The sequence below is a fragment of the Monocercomonoides exilis genome (assembly GCF_001643675.1).
Source record: "Monocercomonoides exilis strain PA203 chromosome Unknown scaffold39-1025343, whole genome shotgun sequence".
Classification (NCBI taxonomy): domain Eukaryota; phylum Preaxostyla; order Oxymonadida; family Polymastigidae; genus Monocercomonoides; species Monocercomonoides exilis.
In genome coordinates this window covers 144,925-166,994 of record NW_027150584.1, presented here as the reverse complement: position 1 = coordinate 166,994, position 22,070 = coordinate 144,925, and the positions used below count along the sequence as shown (strand labels likewise).

The 22,070-nt window shown below is 39.9% G+C and overlaps 9 protein-coding genes across 9 annotated transcripts; 3 read left to right on the top strand and 6 right to left on the bottom strand.

Annotated features, from left to right (window-relative positions):
• Positions 1–171: 171 nt before the first annotated feature.
• On the bottom strand, positions 172–2,969 carry MONOS_4364 (putative calcineurin A; the record flags this gene model as incomplete). The annotated part of the gene is made up of 6 exons (XM_067874430.1): positions 172–1,239; positions 1,403–1,743; positions 1,891–2,048; positions 2,130–2,260; positions 2,314–2,532; positions 2,687–2,969. 6 exons carry the CDS (start codon positions 2,967–2,969, stop codon positions 575–577), a joined length of 1,797 nt encoding a protein of 598 aa, XP_067722918.1. The 3' UTR covers positions 172–574.
• A 30-nt stretch (positions 2,970–2,999) lies between these two features.
• Positions 3,000–3,509, top strand: MONOS_17953 (uncharacterized protein). Its single transcript, XM_067870925.1, has 2 exons — positions 3,000–3,138; positions 3,196–3,509. The coding sequence occupies exons 1-2, from the start codon at positions 3,030–3,032 to the stop codon at positions 3,420–3,422; spliced, it is 336 nt and encodes a 111-aa protein (XP_067722917.1). The 5' UTR covers positions 3,000–3,029; the 3' UTR covers positions 3,423–3,509.
• A 674-nt stretch (positions 3,510–4,183) lies between these two features.
• MONOS_4365 (uncharacterized protein) lies at positions 4,184–4,498 on the bottom strand (the record flags this gene model as incomplete). The annotated part of the gene is made up of 1 exon (XM_067874431.1): positions 4,184–4,498. One exon carries the CDS (start codon positions 4,496–4,498, stop codon positions 4,184–4,186), a length of 315 nt encoding a protein of 104 aa, XP_067722916.1.
• Positions 4,499–5,116: 618 nt separating this feature from the next.
• MONOS_4366 (putative RING finger and CHY zinc finger domain-containing protein 1) lies at positions 5,117–8,096 on the bottom strand. Its single transcript, XM_067874432.1, has 3 exons — positions 7,976–8,096; positions 7,169–7,900; positions 5,117–7,101 (listed from the first exon to the last, which is right to left on the bottom strand). Exons 1-3 carry the CDS (start codon positions 8,085–8,087, stop codon positions 5,717–5,719), a joined length of 2,229 nt encoding a protein of 742 aa, XP_067722915.1. The 5' UTR covers positions 8,088–8,096; the 3' UTR covers positions 5,117–5,716.
• Positions 8,097–8,618: 522 nt separating this feature from the next.
• On the bottom strand, positions 8,619–10,060 carry MONOS_17952 (uncharacterized protein; the record flags this gene model as incomplete). The annotated part of the gene is made up of 2 exons (XM_067870924.1): positions 8,619–9,505; positions 9,566–10,060. The coding sequence occupies 2 exons, from the start codon at positions 10,058–10,060 to the stop codon at positions 8,756–8,758; spliced, it is 1,245 nt and encodes a 414-aa protein (XP_067722914.1). The 3' UTR covers positions 8,619–8,755.
• A 295-nt stretch (positions 10,061–10,355) lies between these two features.
• MONOS_4367 (putative beta-lactamase domain protein) lies at positions 10,356–11,681 on the top strand. Its single transcript, XM_067874433.1, has 7 exons — positions 10,356–10,487; positions 10,529–10,582; positions 10,642–10,802; positions 10,858–11,000; positions 11,081–11,085; positions 11,144–11,160; positions 11,246–11,681. Exons 1-7 carry the CDS (start codon positions 10,376–10,378, stop codon positions 11,378–11,380), a joined length of 627 nt encoding a protein of 208 aa, XP_067722913.1. The 5' UTR covers positions 10,356–10,375; the 3' UTR covers positions 11,381–11,681.
• Positions 11,682–11,691: 10 nt separating this feature from the next.
• MONOS_4368 (uncharacterized protein) lies at positions 11,692–18,663 on the bottom strand. Its single transcript, XM_067874434.1, has 2 exons — positions 17,416–18,663; positions 11,692–17,055 (listed from the first exon to the last, which is right to left on the bottom strand). Exons 1-2 carry the CDS (start codon positions 18,611–18,613, stop codon positions 11,951–11,953), a joined length of 6,303 nt encoding a protein of 2,100 aa, XP_067722912.1. The 5' UTR covers positions 18,614–18,663; the 3' UTR covers positions 11,692–11,950.
• Positions 18,664–18,673: 10 nt separating this feature from the next.
• MONOS_18662 (putative sister chromatid cohesion protein DCC1) lies at positions 18,674–21,008 on the bottom strand. The gene is made up of 9 exons (XM_067871702.1): positions 20,923–21,008; positions 20,742–20,845; positions 20,633–20,690; positions 20,398–20,573; positions 20,104–20,324; positions 19,627–19,952; positions 19,414–19,566; positions 19,124–19,195; positions 18,674–19,026 (listed from the first exon to the last, which is right to left on the bottom strand). The coding sequence occupies exons 1-9, from the start codon at positions 20,938–20,940 to the stop codon at positions 18,760–18,762; spliced, it is 1,395 nt and encodes a 464-aa protein (XP_067722911.1). The 5' UTR covers positions 20,941–21,008; the 3' UTR covers positions 18,674–18,759.
• A 36-nt stretch (positions 21,009–21,044) lies between these two features.
• MONOS_4369 (uncharacterized protein) lies at positions 21,045–21,856 on the top strand (the record flags this gene model as incomplete). The annotated part of the gene is made up of 3 exons (XM_067874435.1): positions 21,045–21,099; positions 21,173–21,325; positions 21,389–21,856. The coding sequence occupies 3 exons, from the start codon at positions 21,045–21,047 to the stop codon at positions 21,511–21,513; spliced, it is 333 nt and encodes a 110-aa protein (XP_067722910.1). The 3' UTR covers positions 21,514–21,856.
• Positions 21,857–22,070: the final 214 nt, after the last annotated feature.

The following is a 22,070-nucleotide window of genomic DNA, read 5'->3' as shown; positions in this document are numbered from 1 at the left end:
TTTATTGGTGAAGGAAGTTATGAGATAAACTGCCAAGCCCAATGGAAAGCAATGCAAATTGATCTGAAATGTAATTTCTCCATTAAATCATTTCTTCCGAATAGTAATTTTTTTCATCACAAAAATAAAAATCTTTATTATTAAAAAAATTAAAAATATAATTAAATAGGATGTGGTGTGAAAGAAACAACTTCATTCAGTGGAAGAGTAAATTATTTATGTTTGAAAATTTCTAAAGAACCTTAAAGAAGCGAAATGGATGTGTTTGATGTAGAATTTGAGGAAGAAAATGTACAAGAGTTAAAATAAGACTTTAAAAATGTTTAATTAAAAAAAAAAAGAGAGAGAAGTTTAAATGAAGCTCAAAGTTTTTTAAAAGTTTGTCGAAAAACTCAAAAAATATAAAAGAATTACAGATCAATAAAATGATTGTATGAAAATAGCACAATATTCACAAAAAGATTCGTGACATTGCCCCTATTCAATCCTTATTCTCTTCTCTTCTCTTCATCATTCGCAATCTCTTCTTCTTCTTCTTCTCTCTCTCTCTCTCTCTCTCTCTCTTTCTATCTCTTCACTTCTTTGCCTGCTTCCCCTCCTCCTCATTCGCGCCCATCCCTGGCAGATCCAGTGTGAATGACTCGCTGTGCTTCTCTCCTGCCCCTGCTGCCCTTGTAGCCACAGCCTTCGTCGACGGAGACGAAACACGCGGGGCATTCGCACTTGACGGGCTCGGCAGCGGCGCTTTGAGCTGCTGGTCGCTGGAGAGGCGGCGGAGATACGTTGACACTCTCTTCCTTCCGGACGCCAGCACCTCTTCTCCTTCGTCGTCCTCGCCCTTTTTGCCATCAGAGGAGGAGGAAGAAGAGGAAGAAGAAGGAGTGGAAGAAGAAGAAGCACCTCCTTCTTTCTCCTTCGAAGACGAGCCATAAGCCAGCTCCTTCGCTGCCTTCTCAGCTGCCGAGTCGCTCTTCGGCGAAGGCCTTGCCAAGTTCGGCTTGTCCACCTCCATCGCCCTCTGGAACGAGGAAAGCGCTTCTCTAATAGCTGTCTTCCCGCCCAGCAGCAACCCCTTTTGCAGTGTGCCGTCTGAAAAGCCCTTCAAAAGCACAACTGCCTCGTTCTCTTGTCTGAGTGTCTGGAACATGCCACACAGACGAGCAACTGCGTGGATTTTGGTGGTGATCTCCCCACGGCGCGCTGCCAGTGATGTGTCTTTGTCTTCGCCTTCGCCGGGTGCTAAGGGTTAAATAGAAAGATAATGATTTCAATAAAGAAAGAGAAAGAGAAAGAAAATTCAAAATTTATGAGGGAAAGGCATGACGAACAGATATAAGCAAAGAAGAAATTATTGGCATCAAATAATTAAGTCCATTCAAGCAAAGAAATAAACAGTCCATACTTGAGCAGAACTTGAGGATTTCCAGGAGCATAGACGCGATGTTCTCTGCCACGTAAGGGAGAGAGAGATGGAAGACGTCGATGAAGTTGGGCAAGAAATACGGGTGAGGCGAGGCAGAGAACTGTCTGAAGTGGATTTTCTCTTTCTTCACAAGCAGAATGGCAGCCTGGTTTTTGAACGAGTCCACATAATTGGGGCAAGAAAACAGGGTGATGACTGTTGGGAAGGGGTTTGTGCCGGAACGAGGGAACTGCATCTCGAATCCTGTGTCTTTGCATTCGTGGCCACGCACAAGAGCCACAAGAGAGTTGGCTCGGAGAAACTGGCGGACGGCGGTTGCTCTGAAAGACAAAAAAAAAAAAAAAAAAAAAAAAAAGAGAGAGAGAGAGAGAGAGAAAGATGGAAAGGATGAAGAGGAGAAGGATATATTCAATGGATAAATGATTAAACAAGTTAATTTTTAAATAGAAACATTTCAAAATACAAACCCGTAATAATATGAGCAATTTCTTGCAGAATTATCGATGAAAGTGACTGTGTTTGAGGGATCAAGCTCTGCCGGAACTGGATCAGACCACAACATATCTGTCACCATTCCTGTGTCCGGAATCTCTCTGAATCTGTTGATGCCGTTAAGAGCATCAATCTAAAGAAACAAAAGTTAAACGTGAATTGAATAATGTTTAACAAAGAATTATAAAAGAATTCATAAAAAACGCAATCCAACCTTTTTCAACTGAGGTGATATTCCAGCATGAACGCAGAAGAATCTCTTTTCTCCAATTAAAGCAGCAAATGGCATTGTGTCAAACACAGACAAGAAGGCATAGTACACATCACTGTTATATTTGTAAATACCTTGAAAAATAAAAAATAAAAGATTGCAATAAAAATAAATAAGTATAGCAAACATTCACGTTTGAAGTTGAAATGTTCGGTGAGGTGTTTGCTTTCATGGTTCCCCCGAATCATGAAAAAGCTTGTAGGATAGTTAATTTTCAAGGCAAGCATGTGAATAAGAAGTTCACAACCAAAAAATCCACGATCCACATAATCTCCGAGGAATAAATATGAAAACTCAGAAGGATCTCCACCAACTTCAAGCAACTTTAGAAAGTCATAATAAGATCCTTTTAAAACAAATAATAAATTGACAATTTATCATAAGTTTTAAAAAAATAAACACGGCAAAAATAAAATTGCAATTAAGACATGCAGTTGGCAAAGTGAATTGAGTTTTATGAGTAAAGAAGACAGCACAGCTCTGAAAAATACAAAACAAACCATGAAGATCTCCAGCGACTCGGACTTCGCCGCTAATATCAAGCACGTTAGGTTCTGTTCTGAAAATTTGTGCAGCCATATTGACGATAGTTGTAATGTCCGAAATGTTAATTCTACCCTCTCTCACGAAGTGTTCCTTTAATGCAGGGATATTGATTTTATTTGGAGCCATGAACAGGACGGAATGGTCCAAGATATCTTTTGCCGGTTCAGGAACATCCGAGCAAGGACGGCTGATTGTGTCGAATGACTCCCCAATGTCGACTGCAGGAGCAGATATCATGAAAGTTTAAAAAATACAAAAATTATGTACCTATTTTGATCATATAATTAAAAAGAGCAAATGGAAGATGTGGAATTTTTCCAAATGCTTGAAGAGGCTTCAAAAGTTAATAAGTTAGTAAAGTCTGTAATTGCAAGCGCTGAAAGAACTATTGCAGATGGAAGAGAAGGCATCAATCACTTTTTTGAATCTAATTTCTCTAACATTAAATACTTCATAAAAATAGAAATACGAGCTCAAAAAGAATTGTCCCAGCAATTCAAGCCGTTTTTAGGAGAAGGAGCTCAACGAAAACTTCCATCCACAACAAAACACGAACAAATAACTTCTGCCAGTCAAAGGGCAAAGGAGACAGCATCAAGCGATGAAAAGAAGCGGCATCAGAAACAAAAATTTGAGGAATCAAATTTAAGTGATGCTTCATCCTCAGAAGATGCGCTTCCATCGCGATAGATCAAATTTCCATTTCGAACACTTCACAAATCATTTCGCCTAATTCCATAAATGCATCCTCTTCAAATGATGAAAAATATGATTGGATATATTATTATAAAAAATAAAATGAAGAAGCTCTTTTGAAAAGTTCATAAAGAAGAAAGATGAGTGAATATGAATTTTCGAAATGAGGAGATATCAAAAACGATGAGCAACTTCAGTATATGATCATCCTCAAAAGAGAGCACCATCACGAAAAATCATTTCAAAAAAAGCAAATATACGCCTCCTTCTATTTCACTTGCTCAACTGCGAGAATTCTTCCGTTAATAATGATCTGCAGAAATTAATCTTCTTCATTTCTCAACTCATTGTCTCTTTGGTGTCTTCAACTTTCTTTTCTTCGTCAACTTTGCATTTTCTTGTTTTTTATATGTTTCATCTGCTTATTCACCAATGAGGATTATTTTCATAGAAACTGTTAGGGAAACAGCAGCAGAGCAGCCTGGTCGCAGGTGAGGAGATGCATCTTCGCTCGCCCTTTCAATGCCCATCTGATAGAAACTACAGAAATGGATGATAATCATATCCTTCAGCCTCCCAGATACGAATAGGTTACTGTCGTACACAAACTCCAGATCGCATGTTCTGAGGAACGGTCCTCTACCATTGGCAGTGTTGCAACAGAACACCCTCCCTATCATTTCTGGCTCTCTGAAGTATCCATTCACAACAGAGCTTGATTAGATCCGGATTTCACCCACGAGATCTGGTGGTCGCTATGCGTTCGTTGTAGGGTCCACAATCAGAATGGTCCATCCGATTGGGTCAGGTATCCTATTCTGCGCTACAGTAACAGGCCCGCAAATGTATCCAGTTCCAACCAGCTCCGTTGAGTCATCTTCCTCGTCTTCCTCGTCATCATCATCTTCGTCGTCTTCACTCTCATTTTCTTCTGTCTTTTTCTTTTTGTCTGCAACTGCTTTGTCTCCATTGGCCAATGAAACGACTCTATGATCAGAAAGTGCACTTTTGCCGAATATGTAGACTGCCATTCCATGTGATGATGATGCAATAAATGTTGCCTCTATCATCCCAAAGCAAGGTGTAAAGTGCCCTCAAAATCCAAACTTTACAAACCTTTCATTTAAGCGGAACAAAGTCCTTACGATTTCCAGATTTGCTACTATTGAAAAGCATTGTACTAGTTTGAGAGGTTAATTTTCTTCGCTGCGAGCTCCTCGTCTTTCACTTTTCTCAATGCTAAATCGTATCCAAAATTTGGCCCACCGCCAGAATAGGCTTTCGCTACAGAAAGCAGTTTTATCCATCGAATGGGTGCTTTTAAAAAGTCAAGAGACAACATAAGTATGATATAGCCTGCAAAATTTCTGACTGAAAAAATTTTCCAACCAGTCCCATGTCGTGATATTGTGGAAGCCACCCAGCTGTAGAAATTTCAGGATATTCATCGTAAATTTTTTGTTTGAATTTACAAGAGATGTGCCTTTCATTCTCCATTAGATTATCGTAAGTTAATATGACACTTTATGGATCACTTGTTGAACCAGACGTTCATCACGAATATGCAATAGCATGAAAAGTGACAAGAGATTTTTTAAAGTTTCTTTTATGTTTTCTGAAAGTTTGAATTTTTGCATTGTTTTATCATCATCAAACAATATGCAATCATTTACAGAAAAAATGAAAAATAAATAATTTCAGTCATTCTGTTTGTCGAATTTTTAATATTATGAAAAAAAGCAAAAATAATACACTAAGTTCATTTTTTCTGGATAAAAATAATAAATAAATAAATAAATAAACTTAAGAAAACGCCACCAACAACATAAAACATATGTCAGTAGAAATAAAAACGTTGAATCAGCTTTGATTTCTATTGCTGTCTGTTGGAAAAGAATAAGTCTACCAGTCATATAAAAGAGAGGGCTCTTGTCATCAGTAACTTCTTTATGTGACTCCTTTTTTTTTTTTTTCATTTTTCCTCATTTTTTTTTAATTCTGAATGCAACAATATCAAGTTATGCTTGGCTATCATTATGATAAATACCATCAGCAGTTCCTTCATTGTGTATTTCATTTTTTCTGCATCAAGTTTTGCAGCTTCTCTTTCTTTCCTTCTTCTTTTTTTTTTTTATCTTTCTTCCGCATAATTTACCAGAAAGGTTGCACAACGACAAAGAAGTATCTTCATTATCGTTATTGTTACAACCATTTCATTTGTCATTTGATCGATCGCTTTCTTCATTCTGAACCATTTGCATTCTCCTGTCCTCTCTTTGTTGATCAGCTCAAATCATATCCTGACGCTCTTGCTCATTGTCTCCATCTTCTTCTTCCTCTCCTTCTCCTTCTTGATATTCATCTTCCTTCTTTTCCTCTTTCTCTTCATCTTTCTCTTCCATGTCTTCTTCCATGTCTTCTCCATCTCTTCCTTCTTCTTCTTCTCTTTCTCTTTCCCTTACCCTTTCCCTTTCCCTTTCCTCCTGAACATTATTCATTTCATCACGTCTCAAATGGGGGAAATGCTGCCGAATAGCTTGATGATGCACAATAATTCCATGCAGCAAGTTCAGCAGCTGCATCAGCTGGGGAACTCGGTTTCTCCTTTCTGCTTGCCGTTCTCCCAAGTCTTCTTCATCCTCTTGTCCTTCTTCTTGTTCTTCTTCTACTTCTTCTTCTTCAATTGCTTCTTCTTTGTCTTCGTCCTTTAGTTCTCGTTCTTCCACCATTTGCCCTTCTTCCTCGTGTGCTTCCTCAAGTTCGTCTTCTTCCATCTCATCGCCATGAAAGTACTCTCCTTCTCCTTCTCCTTCCATATCTCTTTTAATATCTCTTTCTATATCTCTTTTCATAGCTCTTTCCATAGCTCTTTCCATATCTCCTTCTCTTTCTCTTTCCATATCTCTTTCCATAGCTCTTTCCATGAATCTTTCTCTTTCCTCTTCTGTATACTCTTCTATTTCCTCTTCTCTTTCCATATCTCTTTCCATAGCTCTTTCCTCTTCTCTTTCCTCTTCTCTTTCCTCTTCCATCACATTCTCTGCCCCCACATTCACCATGTCATTCCTTCCCTGTCTATGCTCCGCATGCCTCCAATGCCCTCTCATTCTCCCCCTCTCTTCTTCATCCTCTGCTCTGTTGTTGTTGTCCATCTGGTTGATCACATGCTGCAGCATATCATTCAACACCTGGAACTGCGCCATCATCTGCTCCCCCATCGCCTCCGCCGCATGAAGCTCGGCTTCAATGTTTGCTGCCACATTTCTCACATTGCGTAGAGGCCCTTCAATTCTGGCTCCTCCTCTTTCTCCTCTTTCTCCTCCTCCTCTTTCTCTTTCTCTTTCTCCTCTTTCTCTTTCTTCTTCTTCCCCTTGCCCATCTCCTCCTTCATCTGTAGCTTCCTGCAGCTGCACCATCGGCCGCTGGCACAACGGGCAGCGGATGAAGCCGCTTCGGAACAGTGCGTCTGCACATTTCCGGTGGAAGTAGTGGCCACACGGCGCGCGCCAGCTGGGCTTGCGTGTCGTGAACATGTCTTTGAAGCACACGGGGCAGTTCTTCTTCAGAGCGTCCGGAAGACACGGATGGCCAGCGGCTGTTTCTGCGAACAGGCACACGTTGCATCCGTCGCAGTGGATAACTTCTTCTCGGCTGCCGATTCGGCAAAATCCACCTTAATTTTTTCAAAAACAATATAATAAAACAAAATTTTTTTGAAAATAAAAAAATATCTCTCAGACATTTGTCACAATGAAAAACTTTCATTAATGGATTTCCATTATAAAATCGGCATTTATCACAAAAATGAGTTGCAAATACAATCCCGCAGTGAGCGCATTGCCTTTGGAAAGGTCCAATTTTTTTACATCTATAACACCAAACTTTACTTATTTTATACCGATCTATCTCATGATCAGCAATTTTGTCATGGCAAATTCTGCAAGTGAAAAATCGTTGGCATTCTTCACAGCAAATTTTACATTCTCTGAGGTAATGCTTGCATCCATGAAAAACGCCTCCATCTATTGGATGCCATTCTGATGAAGGCAATCCATGATTATGAGTCAAAGATTCGTTTGAAGGCTCGTTGCTAAGGTGGTTATCATTTTCCGCAGCATCTCCACGCTCATTAGCGTTTTCATCATGAGCTCCTTCATCTTGGATTTGCGCAACATTCTGTGGTTCAATTTCATGAGTTTCTGGATTCGTTTGATGTAACAGCTGAAAACTCTCTTCTGTTTGAAAGTTTTGATCTGCATCTTGTGCTTTCTTGGATGAATCTTCTTTTCCTTCGTGCATTTCCAGCGCAAGTTTTTCTGCAGGCTGATTTGAAGAAGATGCCTTCGCTTCAGCATCAAGAACAAGCTTCACTTCACGAGCTGCATCTTCCTGGGTCAAAAGAGGTTTTCCTTCATCATTTTTAGTTGGTGTTAATTTTGAAATAATATTTCCATTGTCTTTCATCCATGTTACTAGTTTTTTTGAAAAAAAAAAAGAATCATTTTGGAAAGTTAAAAAGTTAATGTGCGCTAAAATAATTTCCAAACATGAAACATATGAAGGTGAAAATTCTTCATTTTCATTATAAGAAAACGATATTGGTGGACGTGAACCTAAAAATGAAGGAGAAATATCAATTGAAAAAAAAGGATTGGACATATAAAAAAAATTATAAAAAGAGATCAAAACAGTCATAAAAAATTCTTTTGTTTGTTTCGAAGTTGTCTGGTGAATCGTTTTTTTGTTAGAAATAAGAAAAAATATCAACAAATAATAATATGAAACTTCCTTTCAAAAAGTATCGTTTCTTATTACAAAACATACTGATTCAAAATAGATTCTTTAAAAAAAAAACAGATTCTGTTTGGGGAAATTTTTTAGCTTCTTTGAAAAAACCACTATTTGTTTCAAACTTTTTATGTAATTAAATCATAATAAGTCTGACATTATAATGGAAATAAATAAAAAACGATTGAATAACAAAAAAACAAAAAAAAAGGAAAAGGAAAAGAAAGGAAAGGAAAAACCGTTCGAAATTATTGACCTTTGCTCAAATTACAATTTGCTATTTATGGGAATAATGATATTGTAACTCAAAAAAGAAAATTAAAAAAAATAGTCAACCAATTCTTTGATAAATAACAGCGTAATAACAATTATATAACAGAATTATCATTAACATTGAATATATTCAAATAGATACGAAAACAATGTGCGCTCTGAAAATTTCAGATAAAAAAAAGAAAGCTAATTCTTCAAAAACTCTTTTAAGCTGAATGTTAATTTCCAATTAATGTTTCGTGAATCCAAAAAATAAGGCTCACATATTACCTGGTGTCAAAAATTAAATGTTGAAGCTCTTCACGTTCGTAGCTTTTTCTGTAATGTATGAAAGTTCCATAATAAATGCTCATTGTCATATCTTCAAATCCTTCTTCCTCAAACATTTCAAATGTCTCTCGTATTAATGTTCTTTTCATTTCTCTGTTTTCTTTAAGACTCTCCAGAAGCAAGCATTTGATAGATGCTATATATTCCAAGCACGTTCGAATTACATTATCATAAAATGAAAATTTCTGGATTTCTCCAATAGCAAAATTGACAGATCCACATCTGATCAAAGCTTCAACATTAACTGATGGAACTCGTGTCATTTCTTCAAAGGTTTGGATGCATCCGATAATTATACTCTTGTTTCTTTCTCTTGCTGCTTTACAAATCTTTGAAAGGCAATCAATCGCCTTGCCATGCTCTTTATTCCATAATTTGTATTGGAAAAAATATATGTAAAGCATATTTACCCATTTGCGAATTACACACTCTTCTTTTGTTTTATTTCCACTTTCTTCAATTTTTTCCCAATCCACGTGCATTGATAATTCTTCCAACTCTTTCACTGCTTCACTTATAAAATTCAGCTCATTCAATATAGCTTTGTCATTTCTCTGACGCCAATGTGCTCTTTCACTAATTAATTCCCAAGCAGATTGATATCCCAGATGTGTCAAATAGCGTTTCCGTTGATGTTGTTTGATAATTTCCTTTATCGGATTTATATGTAGTTCTTCTTCTTCACTCTATAACAAAAGGTCAAGTAATAATAAAAGAAAAGCACAACAGAATATGAATATTCATACATCGTAAATTTTTGTCAAAGCCAACAAAGCCATTTCCACTTCATGTTGTGCTTTTTCACTTTCTTCTTTGTTTGAAGCGGTTTTCAAAATGCATGGTAAGCAAGTTGGGTCTACCTCTGTTGGTATATTATCAATGTAACGAATTAGTAAAATAAAGCACTCACAAAGATCAACCACAAGCTTTTCTTCCTTTTCGTCATTTTTCTTCCATTCCTCGATAACTTTCTTTTTGATTCTTTCTATCAACAAAGATCTATCAAATCTCGCTTTATATACATCGTTCAACGTCTTATAATATCCAATTTGTTTTAGCAATATGATGGCATTTTCCCATGTCAATTTCTTTTCTTCAATCATTGCATCGATTTTGTTAAGCATGTCAATTTTGTAAATAGATTTAAATTCTTCCACATTCATCTTTTTTACCAATGCATTCATTTCTTCGATTTTTGGCTTTTGTTCTTTGATTGAACATTCATTCAGTTCAGAAAGCATTCCTATCCAACGCAAGAAATACAGAAAAAATAAAACTGTTTTTCAAGGAAATAAATCAAACTTGAAAATATTTTTGGTGAATCTATCTTTTGCATTTTGTTTGTGCAAAAAAAAAATAATTCAAAATGGGTCTTCAATACTTGTGAGTATTTTGTTTAGGGACAATTGATTTGATATGCCTAATGAATGTGAAAAGAAAAAACTGATTTATTAAATTGATCATGCCTTTTCTCCAAAATGATTCTGTCATGTTGCTTGTGAAGAATTGTCAAGTAAATATTTTTATTTTGGGTTATTTTTTATCTTTTTTTAATCATGCCTCTTTGTCGAATAACTTTACCTGTCGGAGAGATTTCTTCAAATACAACAATTTTGTATGATTCTGAAACGAGAGATTCGGTTATATTTGATGCAGGTGGAGATATTCGTATGTCGATTTTTGTCAAACTTTTTCTAATTTTGAATCAGCAAAGATTGCCCATGAGATACAGAAAGAGCATTTAAATGTGAAGCACATTTACTGTATGATTGACAACGAATAAAATTTAAATGATTTTTGTTTTATTCTTTATACAACGCAGATACGCATGGACATTATGATCATGTTGACCTCTCTGGACAACTTCAGGAAGTTTGTGGCTGCGAAGTTTCAATACATGAAGCAGATATGTTTTTATATGAGCTATCTCCAAAAATGAAGAAGTCAAGAGGGTTCAGTATTCCAAGCTGTCCTCTACCAAAGGTAATTATTTATTCATTTTGTGTCACTCTTTAAAAATATAATTTCAAATTAGTAGATTTCAACGCACAAAGAAGGTGAAAAAGTTATTGTTGGGGAATACGAAGGGAAAATTATTTTAACTCCTGGGCATAGTCCTGGATCTTGCTGCTTCAGTTTCGATCATTTGCTGATTGCTGGAGATACTTTGTTTAAGAATGGGTTTGATAGCATATTGACATGCCTTTAATATTTATGTGACTTCTTCTCTATGCTTAAATTTCAAAAAAAAAAAAAAAAAGATTTGGTTTGTTGTGATTTCATAGAATAATATTTTTAATTGTTATCAAATGTATTTTTTTCAGGGCGCACAGATCTTCCTGTTTGAAACATTTTAATTTTTTTCGCATATATTTTGTTTTTTTAATGCTGATAATAAATTGGGTTTTATTATCATTATTGCCCAGGGCGGATCAATGGAGCAAATATTTGCATCTCTTCGAAAGTTGTGCACGATCCTTCCTGAAAGCACGGTTGTTGTTACTGGCCATGGAGAGGAGACCACCATTGGAGCAGAAAAGAAAACGCTTGGAATTTTTTGAATTTCTGTCACATTTCACTTGAAGGCCCATTCAGCTTAATGTGTTGCAAAATTGTTGTTTGCATTTTGCGATGCTGAATTTTAGTGCAGATATTTTGAAAATACTAATTCGATTTATCCCTCGAGAAATTTTCTCGATTATGCGCTGTGGTTAATGTTATGAAAAGTATTTCATTTCAATTTTTTTTTTTTTTTCAGTTCATATTTGTTCTTAAACATTTAAATATTTCGTTGTAATGGAAGATCATTCAACTGCATCAGTACCAAAGAATGATCCATTCAATGACAATTTTTGTTTTTTCACAAGCAGACTTTTTCTTTGTTCAGATTATAAAAATTGTAATGTATTTATTTGATTGCATATAACTGTAAATGAGGATAAAATATGGAAAGGAAAAAAACATAAGGTGAAACATAATGATGAAATGGATAGATAACATGAAGTTAAAGAATTACCAAAAAATAAGAGAGAAAGAATAAAAACTTTGAAGAAGAAAATCAACAGAATAGCGAATGGAAGAAAATTAATCACACACATACATAATTTGAAACAAATTCACTTGAAAAATAATTAGCTTCTTTCTTTCTTCTTCCACTTTTCTGTCACTTCCTTCACAGGATCCTTCATCGGCTTGCTCTGCATTGCCAGCAGATATGGCACCCCAACAACCGACGCATCGATCTTCTTCCTCTTCCTCTGCTGCTCCGTCTGCACACGCCGGCCACCCGACGGCGAATGCCCTCTCATTGCCCCTGCTCTCCCTTCACCCCTGAACCCGTCTCCTCCTCCACCTCCGCCTCCTCCTCCTCCACTCCTCTGCTCCTCCTCCATCCTCTCTTCGTCCCATCGCTCGTCCGGCTCCTCTCCATTCATCGCCCGCGAGCGCTTCTGCGTATACGAAATGTCCCTCCCCCACTCGTCATCGTTGTCAATGTCTTTGTTGTTGTCTGCATAATTGCCCATCTCTTCATCGTTCCCGCATTCAACCTCGTCTTCGTCGTCCATACTCACAATCACTGAATCGTATCCATCCAGCTCCGACTCCCGCTCCGCCTTCCACCGCTCAAACAGCTCTTCGTCTCTCCCTTTCGCACTTCTCTTCTTGTCCTCTCTTCTGCCGTATCCTCTCCCTTCCTCCTCTCTCTCTTCATCTCTCATCCCTTCCTTTCTCCTCTCCATCTGCCTCGCTCGTGCAGGCTGCCTCGCTTCATACGCATCCACCGGCTGCAGCCTTCTCCTCACCTCGTCCGCAAACACAATCCCATCCTCCCCATATCCCGACCGAGGCCTCGCCCTCCTCCTTTCTCCCTGCACGCTCTCATACCCCCGCCCACTCCAGTTCCACCCCATCGCTTCTTCTCTCCGCATGCCCGAAACAGCCACAGCCGATCCGCTGGCTGGCCGGCGGTATCCCCTCTCTCCGTACTGATGTGATTGATGTATCTGCTGATGCTGCATTGGAAGATGAGAAGGCGGAGGAAGCTGCTTGTGAAATGAGCCCATCTCAGGCGGCATAGACGACACAGGACCAGCCATTTCCGCTCTCCGTCCTGCAGACACAGCCTTCTGGATCTCCCGTGCAGACCTTTCGACTTCTGCCCTCTCGTCACCACCGCCGAGGATGAGGCGGGACGAGTGCCACCAGCCTGCCCACTCCCACAGATCCAGCAGCTTCAGGCAGTCTCTACTCAGCTCCGCAGCGCGCTGCAGCACACACCCCATCGCGCCCATCCCTGCGCCTTCTGCAGCCATCGACAGCGCCTTCGTCGCCACCACCCGCCGCACCGACAGCAGCCGCAGCAGCTCGCACCGCAGCACAAGCACCTGCCACAGCCACGCCGCCTCGTGCACAAGCGTCTGGTAGCCAAACAGCGTTGGTGCGATCCCAAGCGCTGACTGCGAGTTGCCTGGCTGTTCAGACTCCGCATTGCTCTCAGACCTCTTCTCGTTCTCATTGCTATCACTGTCACTATCACTGCTGCTGCTGCTGCTGCTACTACTACTAGTTTCGGAATCAGAATTAGAATCGCTGCTCTTTTTCGCTTCGTCGTCAAAGTCTTCAGAGTAATCCTGTTTGTTCTCATCGTCATCGCTCTTCTTCTTTTCTTTCTTCGATTTCTTTTCACTTTTTTTGCTGTGCTTCTCCTTTTTCTCCTTCCCTTTCTCTTTCTCTTTCCCGTTCTTCTTCTTCTTCTTCTCTGAAGCAGCAGCCGTGTTAGCCAGCAAGAAGTCAATGTCCAGTGAATTCGGCAGCAGATCTCTCACTCTCTCTCTCCTCCACAGTGGCACCGTCAGCACTGTCCATAGCGCCTTCACCAGCAGCACCACACTGCAGAACTGAGTCTCCAGATACTCCAGCGCCTCAGAGGGAGGGTGGTACACATGCAGCAGAAACAGAGAGAGACGCTGCTGAAGCAGGCTTCGCGTGCATTCAGCGGGGGAGGCGGTGGTGGAGAAGCAGTATGGATCAGGTCGGGAACTGGAGGAGGAGGAGGAAGAAAAAGAAGAAGATGATGATGACGATGAATGACGAGCAGAAGGTGAGGAAATAGTAGGTGATGATGACAATGATGAGGAAGACAAAGAAGAAGGATACATCAGCTCGACTTCTGTGCATTTCTGTTCTGCTGTTTGCTTTGAAGTGTGGCTTTCCTTTGCTCCCTGTTTCTCTTCAGCCTGAGCAGCCTCATCGACTTCCTCAGCCGACGTTACAAAGTCATCAATATCATCCAGCGTTGTCTCCAGCACCCCTTTCCCTTCGTCGTCTCTCTCTTCTCCTTTCCTCTTCTTTCCCGACGCTGACAGCGAGCTACCAGGCCTCCCCCTGCTCTGCCAGCCCATCTCCTCGTCGATCTCTCTGTGTGCCGCACACTCTCTTTCAATCAGCTCTGCCCCGCCTTCCATCCCCTGGATCTCCTTCTCCACAGACGCGGCATTCACAACAGAGTTCTTCAGCACTGCGCTTTGCAGGACAGGGTCAGGAAACACGCCATTGACAATCTCTGGCACGCTGTCCTCCAATGCAGACACCACTGCTTCGAGAGAGCGGTGGCGTGGCGCAGGCGAGTGGGCAGATCGGTCGTTGTGAGAACCAGAGGATGAATAAGAAGACGAGGAAGAAGGAGAAAGTGGAGTGTTGTCTTGTGCTGAATACGGGCGAGCAGTGGCAGACAAGCTGCGTTTTTGTGCCTCGCAGAACGAAGGCAGCACGAACGGCTGCTTCTGCGAGAGGAACGAGAGCACCTGCGCTTTCAGTTGGAGAATCGCCTCTTTGTTCTCTGCGCTGCTCTTTGGCACAGAGTCAAAGGGCAAACTGCACACAACTGTTCCACTTTGCTTTTTGTCTTCTGCTTGTTGTGCTCCGCTTCTCATCTGCGACGGTGAGCCATATGAATGTTGTGAATGCTGTGAATGCTGTGAATATGCCATGCCTCTGCTGTCTTCATCATACCGCTCTCTGCCATCCATCTCACCGTGAGGCAGACGCTGTGCTTGTGACTGTGTCTGCATCGGCTTCTGGACAGGCGAGTACAAATCTCTCCTTCTCATCGATGGCGCAGACTCGTCGCTTCTGTCGCTGATTGAGGGAAGTGTGCTGTATGCATCGCGCTCATAGCCACTCCCTCTGCTGTATCCTCCTCTTTCTCTTTCTCTTTCTCTTTCTCTCTCGTCTGGGTAGATGGGCCGCTCCATCACATTGCTGCCGTACTTCCATCTCTCCTCTCCTCCGTATCTGTCTGAGGGCTCTTCACCTTCCATCATCATGTTGCTGTCTCCATACTCTCTTCTTCCACGTGATCCTCCTCGTCTCCAGTCTCTTTCTCTTTCCATCTCATCCATCATCGCCAGCCGCTGCCTGTATCCATCACGATATCCTTCCCGATACAGCTCCTGTGGCGACATGTTCCTTCTCCCTTCTCCTCCTCCTCCTCCTCTCCCTCCATACCCATTCCCATACCCACCCCCACCACCTCCTCCTCCTCCATAGTACCCTCTCCCCCCCTCCCCCTCTCTCACTCTCTCTGCATACGCCCTCCGCTCGTCCCTGTGGTGGTGTGTGTCTGCCCACCTCGACTGCGCCGTGCCTCTGCTGTCGCCCAGCGCAAACTGCCCGCGCAGCTCCTCGTCTCTCCGTGCCACTGCCTCTCTCCTTCTCTGCATGAGCTCTCTTTGTGAAGGGGACAGGTTATCTCCCATGTTCCGCATCACCGTCCGCTGGAACGACGCCGAGTCGACAAGCGGGCAGTCGTCAGCCTCCAGCGCATTGTACTCCTTCCTCACACGCTCTGACACCGGAGTCACACGGTTGTACCACCCTCCTTCCAGCTTCTTCACTCGCTCTGCTTCTCTGTCCATTCTCCTCTCCTTCTCGCTCTTCACCCGCCCTTCCCCACTTGCTCTTCCTCCGTTGAAGTCTCTGCTTCTCAAGTTTCCTTGCTCCCCTGTTCTGTGTGAAGCACCTGATGTCATCGGGCGCACTTGCGGCTGCCGTGTTGTCATTCTGTGCGAAGACACTGCCCGCCGCTGTGTCTGGACAGCTGAAGAAGGCTGTGAAGAGGTTTGCTGCTTATCTTGTTGCTTATCCTGTTGCTGCTGCTGTGGGTCTTGTTGTGCTGCACTCACTTTCTTTGAAGGAGAGGCAGACTTCTTCTTCTTCTTCTTTATTCCGCCTGGGCGGCTTCCTGCTCGTGACGGCGATCTTCCATATCGTGTTACTCCACCTGCACTCTGACTGGAAGAGCCAGACGCTGTTGAAGAAGAAGAAGAAGAAGAAGAAGCACTTGATGACCCACCAGCAGCTGAAGTTGCAGCTGCAGATGTTTTGGATGCAGCTTTCCCTTTCCCTTTCTTCGCCTTCGGGCGCGGCTTCAGCGGAAACGGGATCTTTTCTGTCTCTTTCTCGTGCTCAAGTGCCTTCTCTGCCTCTTCCTTTGTGCGCGGCGTCTCAAAAAGCGCTGCTTGGCCATCAGCCGCATCGCCACCTCCCTCTTGCTCTGCCTCGTTCTCGTGAATTTCCTCTTCTTTCAGCTGCTCCTGCTTCTCCTTCTCCTGCTGCTGCAGCGCAAGAATCTTCTCTTCTCTCTCTTTCCTCTCTCTTTCCTCTTTCTCTTTCTCTTTCTCTTCTTCTTCCACTTCCTTCGCCCGCTTCCGCGCCTTCTTCTCTTCCTGCAGCTTGCCTATGGACTCTTTGTACTTCGCATCCTTCGCCTTCTTGTTCGCCATAATTGTCGATATCTTCTGCCCTGCCGCTGCATACTCCCTCGTTTTGACCACCATCTCATCCTCTCCTTCTGCGTTTTCGTTGCCTTCTGCCTCAATTTGGCTTCCAACTTGCTCCGCATTCTCACCCGCCGCTTCTTCTGCTTCTGCTTCTGCTTTTTCCTCTTCTGGTGGCTGCTCATAATCGGATCCGTATTCTTGTGCCTCTTGTTCTTGTTCTTGTTCTTGTTCTTGTTCTTGTTCGTTTGCTTGCTCTTCTGGTTGATTCTCTTCGCCTTCGCATCCTTCTTCGGAAGGTGCAACATCTTCTGCTGCTTCTGGTTGTGCTTCTTCTTCAAATGCCTGCTCATCGTATTTTTCTTCTTCATTAGTGGCTTCTCCTTCTGCCTCTCCTTCTCCTCCTCCTTGTTCTTGTTCTTGCTCTGGTTCTTGTTCACCATCAGCCTGTGCTTCTCCTTCTCCTTCTCCTGCTTCTTCAGCCTCAACCACCTCCTCCCCATTCTCTTCTGGCTGTTCTCCTCCTTCCTCTTCATTTGCAATCTCTGCCACTTCTCCTTCTCCTTCTTGTTGTTGTTCTTCTCGTTGTTCTTCTTCTTGCTGTTCTTCTTCTGCCACTTCTTCTGCTGGTGCCTCCTCTTCACCTGAAAATCCCCCAAACGAACGTGTCTTTATTTCGCCTTCTTCGTTTTCGCCTGCCTCTTCTCCTTCCTCTTGTTGTTGTACTTCCTCTTCTTGCTGTTGAACTTCTTCTTCTCCTTCTCCTCCTTCTCCTTCTCCCTCTGCTGCTGCTGGCTCTTCTGTTTCATTTGCCTCGCCTTCCGCTTCTGCCTCGTTTTCAGCTGCTTCTTCTTCAAACTGTTCTTCCTCTCCAACTGCTTCTTCTCCTTCTCCTTCTCCATGTTCTTCTTCTTGTGCTTCAACGTCTTGAACTTCTTCCTCTTGTGCTTCGTACTCCATCTCCTCGTTCCCTCCTGCCCCTTCATTTTCTTCTTGTGGCACGCTTTCTTCTTCTGCAGGCTGCTCCCCTTGTTCTTCTCCACCTCCTTCTTCGTTCTGCTCTTGGACTTCTCCTTCTTCTGCCTGCGCATTTTCTTCATTATCTCCCATCTCTCGTTCTTTCACTTCTTCTTCCTCTTCCACTTGTGTAGGTTCTGCTTCTTGTTCTTCTTCCGGAGTTGCTTCATCATATCCAAACGCATCTCCTTCTCCTTCTTCTCCACCTCCGTCTTCCTGTTCGTTCTGTAAATTTTCTTCATTTTCTTGTGCAGCTGCACCAGATTCGCTTTCTTTTTCTTCTTCTTTTTGATCACTCTCTTCTTGAACCTCTTGCACCTCTTCTGTATTTGTTTCGTTTCCTGAAAATTCAAATGAACGTGTTTTAATTTCTGGTTCCTCATCAACTTCCTCTCTTTCATTCTGCTCTGTTCCTTCATTTATTTCTCCTGTCGAACTTTCAACATTTAATTCAGACATATCTTTTGCAGGACCTTCTTCAACATCTTGCTGCTCGGGAACAGAATCGATTCCATCTTGCACTTCTTCAAGCTGTTCGGTTTGTTCAGGTTGTTGGTCCTGATCTTCAGGTATTTCTGAATTATTTTCCACTATATCGCCTTCAAGATTTGTTTCTTCGGCTTCATGAATTGATCCAGCATCCTGTAAATCTCCAGCTTCTCCTTCGTTTTCTCCACTTATTTGATGATCTTCGTCTGTTTTAGTTTCTTCTTCTCCGGTGCTGTCAGAAATGGCACCATTATTTTCTGCATTCAGATTTTCTTCGTCTTTTCTTTCCATTGAGTCAGACATCTGATAGGCTTCTTCACTTATTTGCTCAACACTGTTATGAAATTGTGTTTCAGCTTCGTTTTCTCCGTTTTCTTCAATTTTTTCTTGTTCCTCATTTAAAATTTCATCACCAATTTTTCCTTCATTCTCCTCTTGTTCAAGCGGTGCATAATCATCTTCTTTCTGTTTTTCCAATTTTTCTTCTTCGTTTTGCTGATCGTTTTCCATCAATATCTTATTTTCTGATTCGTTTTCAGATATTAAACGGTAAAAATGATCATAGAAGCCCATAGCAATATTATATTGTATAAAACAAAAAATCAGTTCAATAATGTTTATTAAAAAAATATCTAAATTGTTGTGTTTCAAATGTTTCATGTCTCTTTTAGGACATATTGCATTTCAGTTATTCCACTTTTTGATGATGTTCGTAATGGTCGAGTGTATCTATTTAGAATTGAAGTTATGTTTTCATCTGGAAGAACAATATCCTGAAGCATTAACCGTAATTCGCTCTCTGACCACTGTGGCTTCATTGAAAATATAAGAGAAAAGCGACGAGAAAGATCAGACGGAAGAGCAGAAATATCGATTCGAAAGATTCGTTTATCCCCTCCAACATCAGAGATTATTGCTTTCCTCTGTAAAGATAAGTTTAGATAGTTTCAAATTATATTAACATTAATATTAATAATTTTATTTTATGAAGAAAAGTGTCTTCTTTTCTCTTGAGCAAACCTTTAAAACTGAGATATCGCTGCAAGCACCGCGCTGCCTCCATCGAGAAAGAAACAACGACAATGAAATTCCCTTTGATTGAAGATTCATTTGTGAATAGCGCAAAGAAAATGGATTGAGACAAGTTTTTTTTTCAAAATAAAAAAAATTGTGAATAGCCAATTCAATTAGAGTTGAGCAAAAAAAGAAAGAAAGATAGAAAGAAAGAAAGAAAGAAAGAAAGAAAGAAAGAAAGAAAGAAGAAAATTTTGATATATCATAATAATAATGGAAAAAATCAAGTAAAATACCCTGAATGGTTGTATTTGCTTCAATATTGCGATTGCGTGTGCAACGTCAATTTTCTCCCAATCCAAAATCCTTTCGTCTTCATTGCTTTCTGAAGGGCTTGAAAAATACAGTATTGTTTGGCGGATTCCAACTTCTGAGATTTCGGGGTTTTCCTAATGATTAATAATTGTTGATTAAATAAATAGGAAAAAAAAACATCAAAAATATCATACTTCAATACATCCCTTGATTGAAATAGATGCTTTTGCATTTCGAATGTTGTTAAAGATTTCGTTTGTTTTATCTCCATCACCAAAATCTGGTTCGAATTCTTCTTCCAATTCTTCCTCTTCTCCTGTTTCTTCAACCGTTTTTGCAACTCCTCTCGCCTCGTCTTCTTCCATTAGCTTATCCTCATATTGTCGCAGCACCATTTCTATTATCATCAGCAATATGGCATAGCGATATTCTTCATCCAGAATTCGCACCTTGCCCCGCAGTTCAAAACATCCCAATCGTTTCATCTCATCCCGAATTTCTTTTTCACTTGCACCGATATCTGTCGAGTCAAATTTAAAAAAAGAAAAGAAAAGAAAAGAAAAGAAAAATCCGTTCAATAAATAAACAAATAATAGAGTGATTTTCAAAAATAGTAACAACAAAATCATTTCCATATGAAATTTAGTGAATACGAAAAGTTGATGGCTAACTTTTAAGAAGAATTTCTTCAGTAATCAAAAGAGCTTCATCAATTTCTGCTTCGAGAAGCTGCTTAGAAGTGGCATATGAAGAAAAAGAAGGCATAAATGGTCGTTTCAACTTCTTGCCAATATTTGTTGTTGATGAAGATGAATGAGGATCATTTAAATAATCAGGAGAGACTTTTCGGAACTGTCCTCGAAAAGCAGTTGGAATAAGAAGTTTAAAAACACTGAAGCATCAATAAATTGAAATAAAAAGCCAAATTATTCAAAGTTTTCAACAATGTGACATTTAAAGCGTACTTTGAAATTGATGGAGCTGTTTTTTTAAGACAAAGATACGATGAATTGGAACCAATTATTGGAAACAGTGGAACTTTCTTTGGATCATCCTGAGTGCATGATTGCAATTTTTCATCATGTGTGGAGTCAGCAAGAAATGATTGATTTGAATGATAAACTTGCTTCATTTCATAAGTCTTTTATGAAACAAAAATGAATATTTATATAAGAAAAATATGACAAATTTCTATCATACGTCAGTTTCTGTGCACATGACTGCCTCTCCTTTCGCATCTTCCTTTATGTAAAATCCGCTGTATTAATGGAAAATAGTTCAAAAATATGTATAATTATACAAAATAAACCCTTCTTTTTCAATCTGTTCCACAATGGAAGGAGTTATTTGTAATAATTTGAATTTCTCTTCACCTTCCGTAAATGATGGATCAAATACCAATGAGTAAGCTTGCTACAAAAAAATGTGAAAATATAAATATTTTTTGTAACTCGTGGATAATTGCTGTTTTTCAAATTTTTAAAGCATACTGATGCTAAAAATGCCATTCCAAATCAAATAAATTTTATTACTATTGGATATATGAAATATTTAACTAAATAATTTTGTATTTGATCACTTTTTCGTATAAAAAATTCATGTGACATCGAATATGATGGTTCAAATTGATCAAAGTATTTATATGCAAAGAATGCTTCCACCAAAAGGTGTTTTGGATTAGTTCTTTTTCTATTATATATTAATTAATTAACGGATGTGTAATGTTTTTTGATATTTTAGACGTTTATTCCACTAACATTACAAACAGTTCTGGTGCTCAAATCACAGCTGTTGTGCAATATGAAGGAATTGATCCAGAACATGCAGAGACCTTAACACTTACAATTCCTGCAGGAGCAACTGTTTCCGCACCAGAAAAATCTGTTAACATGGGTTGGCTTTGTTCATAAAAATATTTTTTTTAACATTTGATATTGTGAATTTTCGACCGAACAGGAACATGGACTGCAGCCAAAGTGATAAAGAAGATCACTGTTGGAGATCGTGTTATTAATGCCCCATTCCCAGGTGTTTCTTCACCGATGAAAGATCTTCCTCTCGTTTTCCCCACAAACTTCTAAATTTGTTGTGAAAGTACCTTGTTACGCGAACATCAGTTCTGTTCAATTGTTACAAAATGAAGAAATATTATTTTTAATTTTAATCAAACATCTAACTTGAGTGAAAACAAATTCCTAAATTTTTATTACATCATTTATCGAATGGCAGAAAATGAATCATTTATAAATCATTAAAGTCTCAGGAACAATATAATCCAATATTTTTTGCAGTTGTAATGTTCATCTTTATAATAAAAATGCAATTAATTTTTCTAATTTTAAACAGAACTCATTTTAAACACATTTTTTATAATTTTTAATTGAAATGAAACTTGAAAAAAAAGTTATTGATAATATTGATAAATTTTCAATTTTTTATGTAAGCAAGGATGGCCGAGTCGGTCTAAGGCGCTAGTTTAAGGTACTAGTATCTTCGGATGCGTGGGTTCGAATCCCACTCCTTGCATTTTAACAAAATTTTTAATATAACCCATATTTTTTTATCACGAAAATGAATAGATGGGGCATAGTTTTTAATTTTGTGAAAAAAACAAAGATATGTTCCATACACAAACTGC